Source organism: Drosophila kikkawai, chromosome 3L (genome assembly GCF_030179895.1).
Source record: "Drosophila kikkawai strain 14028-0561.14 chromosome 3L, DkikHiC1v2, whole genome shotgun sequence".
NCBI lineage: Eukaryota > Metazoa > Arthropoda > Insecta > Diptera > Drosophilidae > Drosophila > Drosophila kikkawai.
Genome location: NC_091730.1, coordinates 9,385,842 through 9,406,709, shown reverse-complemented (window position 1 = coordinate 9,406,709; position 20,868 = coordinate 9,385,842). Strand labels below are relative to the sequence as shown.

Here is a 20,868-nt window from a genome sequence, read left to right as displayed (position 1 = left end):
TACTTTTATGAACATATAATAGCTAAAAACGATATGCTGTATTAAAGATTTATATTGAGATGAAAAGTTCGATAAGACATTATCGGTAAAATATATTCTATAAATATTGTAAATTTTGATAAAATTCGTAACTTGTTATATCGAAATATATACAAATATCGATATATTTTGAAAATGTTCAGAAATATCTTATCTAATTTATATCTTTATTTTCTCGATATATTAAACCAAATATCTAAATATATCCCAAAAATATCCCAACGTTAAAAAATGTATTTAAATATATTTTTTTCATGCAAATATATACAGTATCGATGTATAGATTTTTGTACTGTAACTTTAAAATTTACCAAAAGTATCGATAATTAAAATTTCTTGATTTTTCTTATAAAAAATATAATTCGATATTACAAACAATAAAATGATCACTACTTAGTGATTCGATTTATGTCACAACTTCTATATTTATAATAACGACAGTTATATAAAAATCCGACATCAACAACGATATATCGAAAAATGTACCATCTCAAGTACAAGCCTCACGCACACTTTCAGCTTATTAATGTCGCCTACACATAAAGGAGATTGCATTTAATAACCAAGCCGAGGGGTAATAAAAAAGTGGCAAACTTTGGGTCAAGTTGGGCATGGCGAAATGAAAAAATTAATCCCGCCATGTTCTAGACGAGCAGTTAAACTAGTTTTAATGCCAACAACTAAGCTGGCCCAAAAGGAAGTATCATGCTAGAAGGTACTTGCCAATTTTCGGCTTGCAGAACTTTGAAGGAGCGGGAAATGCAAAAGAACAACCAAAACCGAAACTTAAATCCTTAAGCCAGCTGAAGAAACACCGACAATAAAATCAAATATTTACTGTATTCATATAATTGAAGCGGAAAGCTGGAAAATTGTGCCAGTGTCCTTGTTGAGATAAGGATGTAAGCGAGAGGAAAAACAACATCCCAGATGAGCTCCACCTCAGGTTAAATGTCCTTTTGGGGATTCTCCGGGAGATTAAAGGAATCGAATCGAGCAGAGCGAAGAGGGAGGAAAATGTGAGAGAAACAAATTACGGGATATCAAATTTCCAATTGAAGGGAAATACAAACTGAGAAAACATTATAAATGAGTTTATACATTAAAATAAAATAAAAGAGAATATACGAATTCCCCAATGTGTGTAAATATACCATTTCAAAGGAGATGGTAACAGGCTCCAGTGGTATTATCTTCGAGATAAAGTCAAATTAGGTCGACTTTATTTACTTGCTCCTCACAACTTTCTTGATTTATAATTTATTCAGTTTTCTTCCAAGTCATATGGCCTGACCGATAAAGCCATAATTAAGCTTGCCAACAAGTCACTTGGCCAATTTATGGCTCTGCACCATCATCCCCACGCCGAGTTTATCTTTCGGAGCTGTCAACAAATTGACAAAAACAAAAAGATTTTCAATAGAACGGAGCCAAAAAGTTTCCCCCAGCTGGACGAAAAGACCCCTCAACACTGACAAGTTGATAATTACGATAATAATAAGCGAGTGACTAACAGTGAAACAATGGAACAAAGATCACGGACACATTTTAATCAGGGCATAGCCCTGAAAAAAAGGCACCCACCGAGTTGGGACTACCAACTGATTGGCCTAATGCTGCTCTCAAAACTTTATTACTTTTGAATAAACATTTTTTCACAGGTTTCCCTCGGCCAGAAAGAAAGTTTTGCTGAGTTACGTTTTCCTGGTACCCATATTTTTTTTCAAGCACGCGTTCCATGACAAACTTTTGGTAAAACTTGGCAGATTATAAGTTTGCCGGAAAGGATTATAAACTTGAAAATTTTCAATCAAATTAAATTGCAAGATTAATTGAAAGATACCTTAAGCCAGAGGGAAAACATTCAAAGAGCTCTGGCAAAGGGAATAAAATCCCAGCTAAATCCTTGATATTCAGTTTCCAAGCTAATCATGGCAAAGAGCCCCAAGCTCATTGCCAAAAAATGACAATGGGAGACTAGAAAAAAAAACAAAACTATTAATTAATATGGAAAAAGAAAAATGCAAAAAAAAAAAAAACTGAAAAAATTACTACAAGGGAATACAAATAAAAGCAAACCAAATCAAAACAAACCACGAAAGCCCGAACAACAAATTAGCAACAGTCGTTAGAAGAGACGTTTCCCCTCTCTCTCTTTCGCCCTGGGACTCTCTCTTTCGCACAACAAACTGTTACAAGGTTTTGCTGCAAAGTTCCTTTTGTTCTTGGCAAACACAAACCTACATATCCATAATGGTTTGGGCTACCAGGAATGCAGAGAGAGAAAAAATAAAAAAGGAAAAATGGAGCATAAACAATTATCGAGAGTATCGATATTTTATCAATTTTTTTTAAATAAATTAAGTTCTGGTTAAAAGATTCGAGACAATATTTCAAATTATTATTATAAAAACATCTCACAGGAGTACAACCGATTAATGGCTTTAATGTTCGATAAATAAATATCGATAAATTAGATAAATAATATTTTATCTATCTATTCCTTTGGAATGTTAGTTTGAAGACATAATAATTAAATATTTAAATAAAATCTTTCCCACAGATGTTGTCCAATAATATATCGATAAATTACTATATATAATTTATTACATATTTATCGATACAGAATTTTTTTGTGTGCACTATGAAGAGCCAATACAATCTACAGGCTCTACGAGGGCCTCCAAAAATAGTTGCCTGCAATTTAAATATTGATTTTAGGCCCGCTCACTGGGTCGCATCCAGTTTCGCTTTGAGCAAATATTTACAACTCAGACTGAAGACTCTAAAGAAAGCTGAAACGGAGATGGAGAAAGAGAGTGAGATACAGAGACAGAGACAGAGAGAAAAAAAACTGTGGGCTAGGTCATCAAATAAGGCTGTGCTTTTGTCTCTCGGCCATTGGCAAACATGTTCAAGATACTTTTGTTTGCTCGCACCCAAGTTATTTCCATTTCCATTTCCCCCCGCCCAGCTAGGCATTTCAAGCATAATTTGCGTGCCTAATGAAAATTTCAAATGGAAATTTCCAAATGCAAATAAGTAGCTGCAAGATACATTTGTGCCTTGTCCATCTAGTTAATCGGCATTAGTCGAAGGCAGTGAGGGGGGAAAGCCCCTTTGAAGTTAATGCCTGTTGTGTCTGTGTTTGTCTGCATTTCTGGGAATTAGTAAAGCACAAACTAAGGCTCCAATGAATTAATTTATGGGTCCTATATTTGATTAGATAATCCAACCGCAAACTCTCCATAAGCAAGTACTGCAGACGGTTGTCGATAATCACGCTCTCCTCCGTATCGATGGGCTCAAGTTGGTCTTGGCGCTATCGATGATGATTGGCCAAGACATGTGATTTATATGGCCAGCTTGATTGGCATTACCAATGCCCAGTCTTTATTCTGCCCACTCATTTGTTTCAACTTTTTAGCACAAAACCTTGTGCAATTTCATTAGTTAATTCGTTTAATGTGCCAGAATTAGCCACGTTATTCAAATGACTCAGTGGAAAAAGGGGTAACAGGAGGGAGCGGATAGTTGGGCAATGAGTTAATTAAGTTGCCAACTTCTGACGAGTGCTGGGGGCGAGGCGAATTAGCTGCAACTTTGACAGACAAGTTTGGCATAATGAGTGTAATTTGAAAGAGGAAAAGGATCTAATAAAGAAACTGCTGGAGAAATTTTATATTGTCCAGGCGGAGTTTTAGAAAAATAATAGAAAAGAGTTCCTAATTGGAATTTAACAAATTAAATAATAGAAGGCATTAATAACAAGAAAGGAAGCTAACTTCGGCACGCCGAAGTTTGTATACCCTTGCAGATTGGTTTTGATGTTTATTTTATAGATTTAAATGCTGAAAACACTCACAAAACAGAGTTTCATTACATTTTACCTATACTTATTATGTTTACAGTTTGACAGTTACAGTTTTACATTCTCAGCTTTATATATTTTATACATTTACCGATCGCTTCTATGGCAGCTATAAGATATAGTTGTCCGATTTTTATGAAATTTATACCAAAATTCTAGAATAATAAAAAAAACGTATATCTCAGAGTAAATAAAAATGCGTTGAAAAACAACGAAGCTATAATTTTATTTCTATTAATTTCTCGATCGTTCCTATGGCAGCTATATCATATAGTCGTCCGATTTTCATAAAATTTTTACCAAAATTCTGGAATAATATAAAATGGCTATATCTCAAAAATGATGCAAAAATATTGAAAAACAGCCAAGTTATAATTTTTTTTCTACAAATATATCGAACATTTGTATGGCAGCTATATGATATAGTCGTCCGATCCGGCCCGTTCCGACATATATAGCAGTGAGAGCATATAGAAGACTATATGCAAAGTTTCATTCAGATAGCTTTAAAACTGAGGGACTAGTTTGCGTAGAAACAGACAGACAGACAGACGGACAGACGGACAGACAGACAGACGGACAGACGGACAGACAGACAGACGGACAGACGGACATGGCTAGATCGACTCGGCTGTTGATGCTGATCAAGAATATATATACTTTATAGGGTCGGAAACGTCTCCTTCACTGCGTTGCAAACTTCTGACTGAAATTATAATACCCTGCAAGGGTATAAAAATGTATTAATAAAGAAATTAAAGAAACTACACTTTCATTTTAACAAATAAATATTTTATATATTTCTTTTTTATATTTAATAGATTATTTTAGCACTTTTTAAAGGTTTCAAACAGTCAGTTGCCAGGCAAAATATTTAATTAAATATAATAAACAAAAGTAAATATCTAACTAAACTAAATGGTAAATGCTTAGATAAACCCTCAACAAAATTGTATTTAAATAATTTTTTCGAGAAATTCCCAGGTATTTCTAAAAACTCTTTAAAAATTTCTGGTTAAACTTTACACCCAAAGTAAGAACCATAAATAAGTTTCCACTTATCGACAGCGTTCTAAAATTATGACCCGCACACATTTCCAAATAAAGTTCGTAACATTTATATGGGATTTCGTCTAATACAACGATTAGATAATACCCGAACAATTGCCCTGCACTTGGCCATAAACTTGACAATCCGATTAGACTTAATAGGCACCCCAAAGAGAGAGAGTGAAAAACTCGGCAGAAAGTCTGAGTAAAAAAACAAATTAGTCAACCCTTCACTCAACACCTTCGGAATTTCTCGAGAGAACTCCTTAACAACAAAAAAAAAACAAAAGTAGACTCCCTCGTAATTGTAGGGCTAATCAAATAAATTAGTCGAGTACGTGCAAGTGCGTTATTTTCAGCGCATTAAGTGATGGTTCTAGTTTTGTTTTGTGCCCAGTGAGTGAGTGAATGAATGAAAGAATGAATGAAGGGGTAAATTAGGTACCGGATGGAGCACTCTCAAAAAAAATAGAGAGAGAACCAGACTGAATGAATCAACTCGACGCGTTGTAATAGCCACTGACGCTCTGCGCGGCATTAAGACAATCATTTTAATTGGAGTGCCACTTGCGTACATGCAACCAAATCCAACCCATTGAGAATGAACCATCCTCCCTCTCCCTCTGCTGGCATCTATCCGTCTCTTTTGCTGCCCCATTGTCTGTCTCTGTCTGCCTGTATGTCCCTCAATTGTCGGATGTGCCACTAAGCGCTTAATAAAAAGTTTTTGGCTCGCGCCCACTGCTTCAGATATTGTTTTTAGTTTTTGGTATTTACTTTGGGATTTTAAGCTTCCACAGATTGTCCAGAGCTTGAGTTAGAGCATTATATATATTGTATTTAATCTTGTGGAAGAGCTGCTCTGCTGTGATGCAACACTAACCATTTGGGTTGGCTTTTTCAAGTGGCTAAAAGTAAGGGGAATTGCCAAATAGTATTACATTAGAGCCCTTCGCGGTTTTTGTTTTAGTTTAAATGCATTTTACTCAGCTGGTATATCTTATATAATCCGCTGAGGGGAGTCTCAAACTGTTACTGAGCTAGAAAAGGCATTAGCAAAGTCTTACGAAGGCTATTTTACATTTTAAATAGATTATTATCATTTTTATACCCTTGCAGGGTATTATAATTTCAGTCAGAAGTTTGCAACGCAGTGAAGGAGACGTTTCCGACCCTATAAAGTATATATATTCTTGATCAGCATCAACAGCCGAGTCGATTTAGCCATGTCCGTCTGTCCGTCTGTCCGTCTGTCCGTCTGTCCGTCTGTCCACCTGTCCGTTTCTACGCAAACTAGTCCCTCAGTTTAAAAGCTATCTGAATGAAACTTTGCATATAGTCTTCTATATACTCTCACTGCTATATATGTCGGAACGGGCCGGATCGAACGACTATATCGTATAGCTGCCATACAAATGTCCGATAAATTTTTAGAAAAAAAATTATTACTTTGCTGTTTTTCAATATTTTTGCACCATTTTTGAGATATGGCCATTTTATATTATTTCTGAATTTTGGTAAAAATTTTATAAAAATTGGACGACTATATGATATAGCTGCCATAGGAACGATCGGGAAATTAATAGGAAAAAAATTATAGCTTCGTTGTTTTTCAACGTATTTGTATCTACTCTGAGATATAGGCTTTTTTTTATTGTTCTAGAATTTTGGTATAAATTTCATAAAAATCGGACAACTATATCATATAGCTGCCATATAAACCGATCGGTAGATGTATACAAAATGTAAAGCTGGGAATGCAAAACTGTAACTGTCAAACTGTAAACATAATAAGTATAGGTAAAATGTAATGAAATAATATCTGCAAGGGTATACAAACTTCGGCGTGCCGAAGTTAGCTTCCTTTCTTGTTTAAATAACATTTAAAATAATATTCGAACCTTTTAAAGCTTATCTACCATACAAAATGATTTATTTACATTTTAAATAATTTATTATAATTTTTAAATAAGATTTAAAGTAATATTTAAACCGTACTAAAGCTTATATCCCATAAAAAATCATTTATTGAATTAATTAAATTTATTTCCATTCAAATTCAATTTAAATTACCTCAGAAAGTCAAACAAAAAGTATGTTTACATTCCATAAATTCGCGCTATTCAGTAAATATTTTAGTTCACGTTTAATTAACATCCTAATCAAGTTAATATAAATACAAGGTAATTGAAAATTTCACACAAAACACCGCAAATATGCAAATGTGATTAACTATTCTCGGGTCAGCCGATATATAAGCGAAAATTCGCCCAGACTGTAAATAACTAATCTATCACCCGAAAGACCGCAGCCCGCAAAAGCCGCAAATGGAAAAGCCCAGTTCAGCTGCTGCAGTGGCAAAAATATATATGTTACACATAATCATAGGTCGTTTGCCTTAATGTGATTTAGGATTTTACGCACAATTTGGCAGGGGAAAAAAAATGTAGTGAGAGTAGTGTATTGTTGCACCATGAAAATAACTACTTTAATCAGGCTAACCGGCTCGAAGGACACAGAGCGTGTGCCATTTTAATTTAAATACCAAAAGGTGTGTGTGCGTGAAAGGCCATTGAGCAGGCGTGTTGGACTGAGTGCTGATATATCCTCCCTTCCATCCCCTAAAACATACATACATATATACCCCCCCGAACCGCACTTGTTTGCACATTTCTCATTTGACGCACTCGCCCGCCCCCGCAAGCCCTGGCTTTCAATGTTAATTATACTTGTTGGGCCCCAGCCTCATCATACTCGCCTCTGTTTTCCTTTTTTTTTTTTTTTTTTGCCACCACTCCCAATGCCACTCATTATGCAGCTCATATGGGATCCATGGAGCATATAAACCATATAAAAGTGAGCATGTTTTCAACAGATTTTCCCCATATGCCAGCCCTCTTGTAAAGCCATTTGCTGGCATTTGTGTAGGCCATTTTGTTATTTTTCCTGCTCGTTTCTCCTTTTGGCTGTGTTTTTCTTATTCGCTCTTTTTTTTTGTGTATGTTTTTGTGTTTGTTTGTTTGTTGGCTTGTCCAACCTTTTCAGCGTTTTATTATAAATATGAAAGTTAATCACTCAGCAAGGAAGTGGGTTTTTCGGAGAGCTCACCGAAAATTTGTTGGCCATTCGAAATGGTCCTTTAATTAGCTCATTTCAAGCGGAATGCGAGGCTTGATTACCGGGCCAACTTCCCTTTTTTTGGTTGCTCTTTTGAAAGGATCAAGTAAATATATGAAGAGGTGTGCCTAAGGGAATTTTAAAATATATAAAATTAAAATAGCAGTTTTTAGAAATTCTACAATTTCTGAAAATAGTTTTAAAAATACACTTAGATTTCTTTGCCATAAAAAAATGATATAAAAAACTTTTACAAAATTAAAAAAAAAATATATTAAAAAATAGAAGCAGAAAATTTAAAGATTTAAAAATATATATCAAAATATATTTTCGAGTAGGAGTTATATTTAGACGTTCCTTGACAGCCTAATCATTTTTTTAAATAAAAAAAAAAGGTGTAAAAATCTATGGTTAAGCATACTATATTATATTTATATTTTATTTTTATAATTATTATATTTATTATATTAAATTAGGTTAACTATTAATCTCCCAACATAGAGTAATTGCCATTCTCCTAGTTACCCTGCGTGTCCCTTTTACTTTTATGTGGTTTCGTGTGAAGAAGCAACTCAAAAAGGAGTTTTGCACTCCTGTCCTCCTGTTTTTTTCTGCCAATGTGGTTGGGGTGTCTCAGACTTGTTTATTTCCCTTTTAATGGGACGCGCTTGGCGTGTTTTTATTTTACGCTCGCCACACGCGATGCATACGCAATTTCGACGCCTCAAAATTAGGCTATGAAATTTGTGTGTTTTCCCAGGGAAGGTACCAGAAACTATGCCAGTCAGGCGCGAATCAAACCTCTAAAAAGTAGAAAAACCAATGCAGTACTTTTGTCAAATCAAAAGAGAAAAAATCGAGGGCAATATCCCAGACCTAAAACCAAAAACGAAACCGAACCAAACTCAATTGGGCATGGACAGCGCCGCGCCATGGTGTGTCCAAGTTTTTTTTTCGGTTTTATTTTCATTTGGGGAAACGGGGCCACTTGAATGCGAAATGAAGCTACCGAAAGCGGAGTCAAAAAGCAACAAGGATTCAAAGGACAGAGCGCAGCAAAGTTTTTATTATTTTGCATAAATTCAACGCACCATCCATACATATATATATATGTTTTTTTGTTGCACAATTTAAGCGATTTCCGCGACTATCGCTGGGAGATTTGTTGCCACAGAGTCTCTGCAGCCGAAAGCTGCTCAAAATTCACACAATTCAAACGAAACGAAAGCGGTGGGGCGTTAACAGGGGGAAGGCGGGAAATGGTAGGGATGTGGCCGGAAAATGGAGGGAAAGTGCAACAGTGCCGCACTCGAGCTTATTGTTGACATTTAGCAGAGCCGGCAGGCAGGCAGCCCGCCCACGGAAATGCCCCCGAACCAACCGCAATCCTAGTGTTAATTAAGCTTACAGAACGACAGGACCAGCAGCATAAAGTTGTTAAGTTTTTGTCAAGCCCTCGGCCATCGTTGTCTGTTGTTTTAGCTGCTGGCGGCTTAATTATTTTTATAATTTTTCCCTCTCTTCTCTCCCTGTGCATTTTTATTTTGTCAGATTTTCACATTTTCCGCTCGGTTTTCCGCTCATTCTGCAACGTTGTGTCGAGTGCTGTTGGCTTTTCTGGCCATCTCATTAAATTAAATCAATTAATTTCTTCCCATTAATATTTTTTTTTTTACCTTTTTATTATTATGTTTTAACGTGGCGGGCCGACACTTATTAATTTGCATATGAAATTCAATTGCCACACTTTGTTTTCTTTTTTTTTACATAGTAATAAAGAAACTTGATTGGTGAATTTATTGAATTAAATGTAATTAGTAAAAGGGCTTTGAACCCTGAGGTTTTTAGTTTTCTTTCTTTGACATTCAAACCTTGAATTAATTTTTGCTAATAAAAAACCTAAAAAATTGGCTTTTGAAATAATCATAATAATTACTCACGCTCCATAAATTACTTAATTGCATTGATATAACGATTTTAAATAAAAAACATATATTATTTTAATTACATTATATAAACAATGACTTAATTAATAAAGCCTAGTATTCCTTTTTTTTAGTTCAATTGTTGCCTGATTTTTACAAAATAAATCCATTCCATAAAAGTAAAGCCCACTGATAAAATGTAACTTTGCGTGCCACAGCAAATCTGAGTTGTTGTTTTTTATGTTTGTTTTTGTTTTGATAAGCTGCGAGAAGAACGTATATGTGCATGCATTAAAAACATACATATATACATACATGTGTGTGCATTTGTCTGTGCTTTATTTTATTTTGCTGTTTCATGACTTTCTGCCTTTGGGGGAATTTCTAGTTATATTTGTTTATATTCTGTTGTTGCCATGGGATTTTTTTTCCTCATAAGCCACTAGCTTAGATTATCACAAAAATAAAATTAAAAGAAGGCTTCAACCGCATTAACAACCAATCAGTTTTGGAACATTACTCATACGCCATGTAGTACATATCAAGCAAGTCTAAAAATATAGCCATGGGATATATATTTATGTGTATAAAGCGTTGAGAACGTGGAGCAATTTATACGGCCTAGTTTTCTTGGACAGCAGCTGGCTGTTGAAAGCATTCACAAATTCCCAGTCGAGTGTACAGAAATCTATTTTTCAATTATGTGTGCACACACGCAGGTTTCCCCCGCCCAACAATCCCTCACCTCTGAGAATTCCGCGTCTCAAAAAAATAAATAATAAACATTATCAACTGCCTTATCTCGGCTCTGCTCCTAATTTGCACTCAACCTGCATTGCTTGTTTAGGTCTCTTGACCTTTTTATTTGTATAATCAATTGCCATGGAGAACTGCCCATTTTCTCACGAAGTTTTTGCAAGATATCCGCCTCTCTAAGGCCTGTTGATTGCTTTAATTTCTGCTCAAATATTTATTTCTCGCCCTGTTGTTGACTCTGACACTCTTGTGTAAATATATATGCAAAAACCTTAGGCCAAGGCTAGTGACAAATTAACATGGACCATAATTATATGGGAAATTGATGGGAAAACAAGTGGCTTTACTTGCCACTTTGAGGCTGTAATTGCTTACGTATATATCTGTGCAAAATAATAATTTATGTTTAACTTTGTGCCAGTTTTGACAGTTATTATTTATGTTTATTTTTTTAACAGTTGATTTTTAATTTATTTTATTTACTAGTTTACGTTTTTTAAACTATTTCCCGTTGCTGTCAGTTTTTGTTTATTAATAAATTATAATGTGTGGTTCACATTTCCGTTTAGATTTTAACACGCGATTGTTACGTTGGGTAAATTAAAACCACTTTCATGGAACGAATTGTGTTTTTATTCAAGTAAATTTATATTTTGTTTTTACTAGAAAATCAATTACATCTACTGTGTAAATTCTTTCCATTCTAGGCACTCTTTTCATCACTCCACTTGGCCTTTCTTCAGCTCCTCGGAGCACTTGCACAAATACCCCAAAAAGTTTTTCCAATTAGTTTAATGCATCATTTTGTCATTTCGGCAGCCAGCCAAGGATCCATCCTCCTGCACATATTATATTCATAAATGCACAGCATATATTATATATGTATATAGAAACGAGTATGTGGTATTTTGTTTAGACCAGTGCAAGCCAAGATTCTAACCACTTCATAACACTGCGGACAAAAATGTCTTCACATGCATTGGTTTTTCCTTATTTTTCGGTCATGTTATTTTTTTGCTTTTGTTTTTTTTTTTGTTATTTTTTGTGTAAACAAGAAAATGCTGCAAGAAAAATGCCCAAGAAATATTTCGCTGGCAAAGTTTATTTTTCTTTTGTTTCGTTTTGTTTTAGATTTTTGTGTTGCTTTTGTTGTTTTTTTTTTGTTTTCACTTCTCCTCAGTTGGCTTTTCCTATTTTGTGGCGTAGACAAAACGGCGGCGAGCACGTTTCCGGTTGCGAACGGCAACGGAATTATAACAAGTTGTAAATGAACGGCAAAATTTGATTACTTTCGATGTCAGAAGTCAAAATGAGAATTGCAGAACTAGTTAATTTGAATGGAATCCGAAAGGGCGGAGGGCACAATAAAAATAAATGCCGTTTTGGGGAGATGGAAATAGGAGACAGATATTCAAAAGAGTTTCTAAAATGTTGTCAAAGAAATATTTTATTTATTTATAATTTAAAATAGCTTTCAAAATATTAAAAAAATGTATTTTGTTGTTAAGAATTTATAGAAGTTGAACAAAAATATTAAAACTTGAGTTTTTTAGAATGTAGACACATGGAAATCTGTTAAAATTGTATTTAATTTAAAATTTTTCCTACAAAATTTAATATTATTTATAATAATAAGTAGTAAGTACTGATGCTCCATCAAGAAACTTTTGCATAAAATTAACATTTTACTTTATTCTTTACCAAAACTATCAATGATTTTAAAGACAAAAATTGTGCCTCTTTTTTATTTTAATTTTCCTCGAAAGAAAACTCTACTTCTTAATAATTTCAAATTAACCTTATTTTTTCTTCGTAACTTGGCTAGTATTTTATGGCTAAAATTCCAAGGGCCATAAACAAACTTGACTCAAAATAAATCTTTGGCGAAATTGATCTCTATCGGAATGTATCTCTATCCGTCTCCCCATCGGAACTGACTCGAGGCACGCGAACGCCACTTACGCTGCTGACTGACTCCCACGTACGGAATGCGACGTAAACTGGATTTTCGGCGCGACGGCTACTGCCTGTAACGTAACGCAACGCAACGTTTTAACCGAACCGCACGTGGCGACTGACAAGCGGCAACTGAACTCAACTGCGACTGGAGAAACCTCGACAAGCCAAAAGCACTCGAAGTGAGTGGAGCTTCGAGTGAAATGGGGGCCAGTTGCTTGTTGCCGGCGAAAGAGCAGAGCAAAACAAAGAGCGAAAACTGAGTGACTGAGAGTGGAAGAGGGAAAAACAGAGAGAAAACAGAAAGAGAGAGCGCAACAGGTTGCCTCGGCTGCTGGTCATTTAACCTCGTTAGCTTCTCTGTGGGTCACACGGGGCGTATGTGTAATGCGGCTCATGCAGAGCTCATGTGTGTGTGTGTGTGTGTGGGTGTCATGTATGCGTGTGCTTGCGGCGGCAAATCGCCGACAAATTGTTTAGTAACTATGGCTATGGAGAAGCTGTGACTTGGATTACCAGTTGGGTTTGTTTCTCGCCCTCGTTCTTCCTGTGCTGTGTGTCACACTGCGTATACGCAATTTTCACGCCTTTGGCTTTCCTGCGGCCAAGCAATTTGCACGAATGTGCGTGCCAAGTGCAAAGTTTGCCCATAATTTAGATGTTTTTATGAAAATGCCTGGGTATTTGGTTCAAGGGGTTAACACGGCATTACACTTCTTTGTGAAAGAAAAACATAATTTGTGAGGAAAATACATAGAAAAGTTGAAGGAACTTTTTTATATTTATTTTAAGGGTTTTTGGATTTTTAAGAAGTGAATTATTAAGTATATAAGTCCAGTTCATGAGTTTTCCTTGATAAGGTTACTTGGAGTCTTGAAAATAAGCTCAAATCCTGAATCATTCTTTTGTAGTTGAGTTCAAGTTTCTCCTTGAAAGCGTTACCTCATAAAAAAGCCAATTTAAGCCTTAGGAAATCGTTGGCCTAATTAAAATTCACTTCATTTTTCCTCAAAGCACTTTAGAATTGCATTGCTCACATATAACTAAAATAAACGTTTTGTTTCTTTATTCTAAACCATTGTTTAATCACCTTTGAATCATTTTCTTCTTTCAAGTCGATTTGTATTAAAAATTCCTTAACAAATACAGAAGTTTTTCAATTAAAGTTGACTCAGGCTCTTGAATGGTGTTAAGGAACAAATAAATTTAAACTTTAAACCTCTAAAAAATTTTATTGGCTATTCCGCAGCGTATTCGTCATTACATTCCGATTCAAAGTTTGAAAGTTCTTCCGAGTTATATGTAGATTCACCAGCATCAATTTCTTCTTCACAAGAAACCTCTTCAATAGACGCATCTTTTCCCAAAACATTTAGAATGGTTTCTCTGATATCAGCCTCCGTGATTTGATTTTTGGGCACAGAACCCCTCATCATATTAAACTCGACCGTTGCATTGATTAAATTGCTCAAGATATTTCCGCATACGACTTTCATATATTCAGTTCCCTTAGTGCCGCGTATATCCAGAATGGCCTCGTTGACAGTTACCTTCATTTTCTTTAGCTCCTGGTTAATTTTCTCCACACTGAGCAGATTGGCTCGGGAATGTGCCAAGGCAATGTTAATGCGCGTGGCCAGATTCTGGTGCTCCTCTCGCATATTGCTTGCATTTTCACGGAGACATTCAAGGACTACCGAACGGTAGGCGGGGCTTGAGTTCATCTTCATTTGGAATGTAAAAAATATAATATATTTTTATATATTGGAGTTTAAATTTCTATAATTTCTATTTGGTTTCAGTCTGGAGACTGTACTGAGATTTTGTGCAAACTCTGAAAGAGAGGCGAGATTCAAGGCTTGCTGGGGTGTTGCCATAATTAGATGATTGACATCAATTATAATAATTATCAGAGTAAGCCGATTAGGTGGCTAATGAATTAAACATTATGAGAATTTTCCACCCTGCCCCAAACCTAGGGGCGACAAATCAATGTCACAGGAAACATATAATTATCGTCATTATCCCCATAAAAGCGGCAGCCTCTTCTCATACACTTTTATGGCTAAATCTTTTGCTTCTCTGGAGGCTGCTGCTTGGTGTTGCATTCATAATTGATTGTCCTGTGGGCAAACGTGTCCTTCGGCAGGGTCCTCTCGCCGGATAAGCACTTAAGCTAAATGAAGGCAGATGGCTTAATACTCGTTTGAGTTTGCTGGCAAAGGGATTCCTAATTCCTAAGCCGCTTTCACAATCTCTTTATCTCCTCTTTAACTCCTCTTTATCCCCTCATCCCTTCTGTTTAATTTTTAAATGTGCCAAAGTGTCTGAAAAAATGCTTGGTAATTGGTCAAAGTCCAAGGTTCCTACATTTTTAATGAGAAGCAAATACGTTTTGTCCTAATTGGATTAATTGTCAATGCTGCTGCGGGTTCCGAGCTACTTTGCGGTCTGGGTCAGAGTCACATTACTCTGTCAGCCTTTGCATTGTCAGCGGGTTAAAGGTCAGATTTGCAGATAGCTTTGTGGCAGGCAGAAGGATAGAAAAATAAATAGAAAATCCAAGAACCGAGTAAAAGGAGGTTTTTACTTATTTTTCCTAATTCTTATGTAAATTTAACCTTTATATTAAATGCTATTTAAATTCCTTGTACAAATTCTCTTCAATAACTTGTGTAAAACCATCTTCTAAACTTTGCTTTAACAAATATTAATTACCCTTTGCCACAAATCCAATCAAAAGCAATGTTATTTTAGAATTTAAACCATGGAATTGGTTTCTACATACACGCCGCAAATCATATTCAACTACTTGGATAATTAAAACGAAAGCAAACACAGGCCAGGACCAACCAAAATCATCATTAAATGGCTTCCTTCTAGTTTAATTTCCCTGCAAACATCCCATCTGTCAAATGGTAAATGCCGAATTCTATCAATTTGTCATTCAATCATTTCCTCTGACGCTGCTAAGCCGACTATGCAAATTGAAGTCAAGAGGCATTAAGTCCGATCCCGAAACTAAAACGCAGCTCCATGACACAATTGTCAGGGTTTTATCGGCTTATTCCTATGCATGAGTGCAGGCACTCACACTGCCACACTAATGCCCACACGAACACACACATTGAACACTCACAGGGAGAGGGAGATGGGTCTTATCGCCAAAAGGAAAAAGCTTTGCCAATTTTCCGCAACTTTTTTCTTTAACTTCAACGTTCAACTTATGTGAATATAAATGAATCAGGAAAACTATACTTTATTCTTTAATAGGAAATAAGTCAAGCTGTAGCATTTTTTGCTGTTAAATAAAATTAGGAATTTAATTCACATTTTTTATAAATAAAATTATGTTAGCAAACATTTTTTAAGAATATTCTATAAGAGTATTGACTAAATAGTGTTGTCTTTATTGCCTTTGCATATTTGAAATGTTGAAAATGGAAAATTAAAAGCAATTTTCACACAACAAAGCCCTTAATTGACACTGACTTTAATCCGGAATAAACAAAGGACATGGCTGAGATTTTTCATTCAGGCCAAGTTAAAGTTCAAGCCATACTGTACACATATTTGCAGTAAAAACGGCATTTTTGATAAGAAATAAAAAATAATTGAAAGCAGGAGCTTGATTGATTGGCCGGAATACGGCAGTTAACTAAGGTTCCAGCACCATCCAGCCCCGCTTCACTCCACAAAAACCTCTGGAAATTGATGTGCGGCTGAAAAGGTGATTTATTGCGGGATGGAGCAGGGCAAGGGACACTCTATTTCTCTGTCTGCGTTGTTTGCTTATCAAGTTTCGGTTGGGTTTTCATTATGCGACATATATATTTTGTTGAATTTTATGTTGTAATTCAATCAAGGCGACCTTTTTCAGTATTTCCAGCATAATTGATGACGAGAACTAAATGTTAAAGGTCGCCAAAAAAATAAATAATAAATAAAATAAGGTTGAGATGGGTCAATACTAAAGATGATAGAATATAGAAAACTTAATTGAAATAAAATCAATAGAAATAAATCATAAACGAGAAGGAATTGAGTAGAAGTGTTGTGAAGGGATCTTAACTTAACTTAATAATTTATAATAGTTTAAACTTAAATGTTTCAAAAATACTTAAATTAATCGAAATATTTGAGACACTTTTAATATTTTACTTAAATTTTTATTGTATCTTCTAAATACTTACTCACTCTCTCCCAAATGTATCAATTCTCTTCAAACTCACCTGAAAAAAAAGTAAATTAAAAGGTCTATCAGTATAAATTAACATTTTGTGTATTTCAAGCTCCTTTTCAAAGATCTTTGCTTTCCTTTTCACTTCAATGAAATTTTATAACATAAACCATTTAGCTTAAGTAGCTACTTCCTTTTCAATATGAAATTCCAACAAAAGAGCTTAGATTGGCTGCTGAATATATTTTGGTGGAGAATTTTACACTTGACTGCTTATTTTCCATTAAGAAGATTTTGTTGAGGTAATAAATTAAAGTATGCGTTCGATATCTTTAAGATTGCCTTGAACTTTTTCTCATTATTCTGACTATTAACTGACGCTCGACAGGCTTGAGAGCGCCACTTGCCAATTTTCCCGGAGCAGCTAGACCCAACTATGCCCAACTACTTGCGAAAAAGTTTGTGGCTCGGCACTTTTCCCCGAGGCCATAACACCTATCATTTGCATCTTGTCCCTTGGTTTGCACTGGTTTCCGCTGGCTCTTCCTGCCATTTTCCCCGCAGACTTTTCCCGAGCGACCGCGAAAAGTTCAATTGCATTTTTGGCGGGGTGGCGTCTGTCTACCGGCGTATGTGGCACGTTTCCTGGTGGCTTTGCCACCGCATCACGCATACGCCACGTTGACTAATTAAACTAATCTCCTCGCTTGCCTCGATGGCTGGGCAAACACACCTTGAGCTGAAATTATTCGAAAATCCCCCAACATCCTGCAGGAGCCCTGCACAGAAATGGCTGTATATATATTTCACTTTATTTTTGCGGTATAACTTTTGCTGTGATTTCATTTTTTTTCCACAGCTTTTTTCGCTTAGCAATTTAATTTTTGTTCTTCCCTTATTTCTTTCTCCTCTCCTTTTTTTGTTGGCTTTCCCGCCGTGTTTGCGTAGCTGAAATTGTTTTCCATTTCAGGTTTTCCGCCCGCCCGCGGGGACCGAAAAGCAGGAGCTGGAAGCTGAAAGCTGGATGCCTGGGAGTCGCCACTGCGGCTCCCTGTTGGGTATCCCATTTCAAGTGGCACTGTAGCCGCAACCTGTGCGATGATAACGAGTAAATGCTGCTCAGGGCATTGCGAATTGCATTGGGTTTCCCACAAATTTATGCCGCTTCATTCGGGGATGTTTAAGCGTTGGAATGAGTTTTGGCGACAGCGGCGGATATCGTAAATAATCTGGGCTTTGCTGTGCCCCTATAAATGATCGTTAGCAGGCAGATATTATGTACATTTTCTAGGTCTAGGCTTAGAAGATGGTTATATATTTCTTCTTGGGAAAGTAAAATAAATATGGAAGTAAAAGTTCAACTATAAAAACTACAAGCTAAGTTTGGGTTCATTATTTTAAACTAAAATATGAAAAAAATAATGTATTCTAGAACTAAATTTAAAGCATTCAGTTTAAAATTGTATAAATAAGTTTTATATTAATATTAGATTCCCTTAATATTCTTATAACTTCTCAAACTACCCTACGCATTCAATAGGTATAGCATGCAAATCGATTAATATTAACTACTCGACTTCAAAGGTGACCAATATTGCTCGGGTTTTGGCCAAGTTAGTTCAACTTGGCACACTGGCGAATAACATTCTTGGACCGCAAAAAACGTGATGAAAATGAAACCAAAGGTGAGTTTAATCTTCAACAATATTATCATATAAATATATATATTTATGTATATATATTATAAAAAACAGGTTACTACTGCAATGATGTTACTACTGCCACTGCTTCTCTTATCTACAATAACCACTGTGGAATCCCCATATATCGGGGCTATGTCCAGTAGTTTTCCCACTCAAATTGAATCCCCAATTCAGGACTTACATTCAGAATGTGATAAATACGATACAATCAACGTGTGGTTCAGTAAGCAGTTAAAACTGAGTAATATTCTGGAACAAAACATTTTACATTTGGATACACTGCTAGACGAATCGTGCGATTACAACGAAAAAGATGCCATGCAATCAATATTTGAAAATGTGGAAAAAATTAAATATCTAAACGAAAGCCAATCAAGAGAATTTCCCAAAATGAGCGGCAATCTGGGAAAAGATTTGGATAAAATTTTACCCTGGATCAAGAAGTTAGTACCCAAGGGCTTCAAGAAGCAAAAGTGCTGTGAAGATCTGGAAAATGATCTTAGTGAATTAAAAGAACATCTTCAGGATAAATGGGAGGATCTCAAAAAGAGAATATCAAAAGATATTGCCAAAGAGAATGCCAAAATCAAAGAAAAAATGCAGGAAGAACAAGAAAGCCTAGTAGATGAACTAGAAGACTTACAGAATCGATTAGATTATATTCAAGATGGATCGGGATCTAATTCTAAAGCCAAGTGTTGTGCAAAATTCTATAGAAAAATTAACAGCTTGCAAAATGACGTAAAGAATTTGAACATGGAAGCTAATGAAAATACCCAAGAAGTTGAAGAAAAACTGAAGAAAATTCAAGATAAGCTGGAAAACAGGGCTAAAAAGGCAGCGGAAGTGAATGAAAATCTGCAAAAGCGAGAGAAAAATATTAAAGAAATGGGAGACAAATTTGAAAAGGGATCTAAAGGTTCAGTTTGTTCAGAGCTAGAATTGGAAGAAAGAATTCATGAATTGGAAAAACGAGTTAAAGAACATGCCGATAATATAGATGGCTCAAGAGACCATCTTAATTTAACTCTCTGCCAAGAAAATGGCGAAAAGCTGGCCAAAATTGAATATGAGCTTGAAAAAATATTGCAAAATAAGAACGTTATTAGACAAATGGGAAGGAAAGCCAAAGGAGGCACCACAACTAATAATACAGTTGAATCTCCGCTTGAAACCCACGAAGCTAGCATTAAAAAACTGGCAGAAATCCTTAAAAGCTCCAAGCCTTGCTGTGAAAAAATTGACGATCTTCAGGCCCTCGCCGACAACTTAATGAAATCAATAGATTTGATGAATAACACCTACGATGAGCACATCAAAAAGAGTGCCTCGGACTTGGATGGAATTAAAAGTTTGCTGAAGGATGCTATGGATAATCTTGCAGATAACAAACAAAGCCAAACAAAAGGAGAAGATTTCCAAAATCTATTAAAAAACCTCCAATCGGAGGTAGACAAGGCCAAGGATGACTTAAAAAATATGCAAAATAAACTTAATGAATTGCCAAAGGATAAACCCATAAATTCTGGAAACCATAATTTAAACGATAATTTAAAGGAACAAATGAAAAAATTCAATGAGAACTGGGTAAAAGCGGACAAAAGATTGAGTCTCTTAGAAGAACGGGCTGCGAATAAAAGCTTGGATCATCTAAAAAACATCCTAGAGCCACTTGAACAGGATATAGATAAATTAGAGAAAGAAATCGGGCAGCTAGAAAACACCGAGCAGCACAACAAGGCCAGTTTGGAAAAGTTAAAGAATCTAGAGAATCAAATTACTCCGTGCCGAGACTCCTGCAAAGATCTAGACCAACTGGATGATTTTCTCGACGACATAGAGGATTTGGAACTGTTTCTTAAAGTAAAATTATCAATTACAACGCAACCGACAAAAAGAGTAACAATTAATAGGGCCAGCCCAGAAGATGAAGGGGTAAAAGTAGGTGGGGTAGATTTCCAAAAGCAGATAACGGACCCGACAATAGTATTCGGGCGTTAAGTGTCAAAGAGAGTTTCTTTTTACGGTTCTATGGTACTTCAACTTTTAGAATGGATGAAATATAAAACGAAATTTAATATATAAAAGAGTAATTGATATGTACAATGTATTTCTATAAATATATATAAATATACTTTGAATATGATTTCATTTGTATTTAAAACTTGGTAACAGTTGAGTCCATAATATACTTGAAAATTTAAATTCAAAAACCTATTTAATTAAGAACCTTACTAGCATAGATTTCTGTAAACTTCTTGACCCTCCCCG

General features: G+C 35.5%; 3 protein-coding genes across 4 annotated transcripts in view; 1 reads left to right on the top strand and 2 right to left on the bottom strand.

Moving 5' to 3' along the window:
- The window catches only part of ome (dipeptidyl peptidase 4 omega), an 82,088-nt gene that overhangs the window by 31,165 nt on the left and 30,055 nt on the right, over positions 1-20,868 (bottom strand). The window contains exon 1 of one of the 2 annotated variants that reach the window (XM_017164012.2): positions 12,721-12,840. The exons of the other annotated variant lie outside the window; for it this stretch is intronic. The gene's annotated coding sequence lies outside the window, so the exon portion shown is untranslated. Of the gene's footprint in view, positions 1-12,720; positions 12,841-20,868 lie in introns of those variants that run through there. 2 annotated transcript variants of the gene reach the window in all.
- On the bottom strand, positions 13,477-14,571 carry LOC108072748 (uncharacterized). The gene has a single exon (XM_017164017.3). The coding sequence runs from the start codon at positions 14,442-14,444 to the stop codon at positions 13,953-13,955; it is 492 nt and encodes a 163-aa protein (XP_017019506.1). The 5' UTR covers positions 14,445-14,571; the 3' UTR covers positions 13,477-13,952.
- On the top strand, positions 18,524-20,598 carry LOC138928337 (myosin heavy chain, clone 203-like). The gene is made up of 2 exons (XM_070285322.1): positions 18,524-18,579; positions 18,649-20,598. The coding sequence occupies exons 1-2, from the start codon at positions 18,562-18,564 to the stop codon at positions 20,596-20,598; spliced, it is 1,968 nt and encodes a 655-aa protein (XP_070141423.1). The 5' UTR covers positions 18,524-18,561.

Coding starts and splice junctions, on each gene's coding strand:
- LOC108072748 (XM_017164017.3), bottom strand. CDS start 14,444: ATGAAGATGAACTCAAGCCCCGCCTACCGTTCGGTAGTCCTTGAATGT.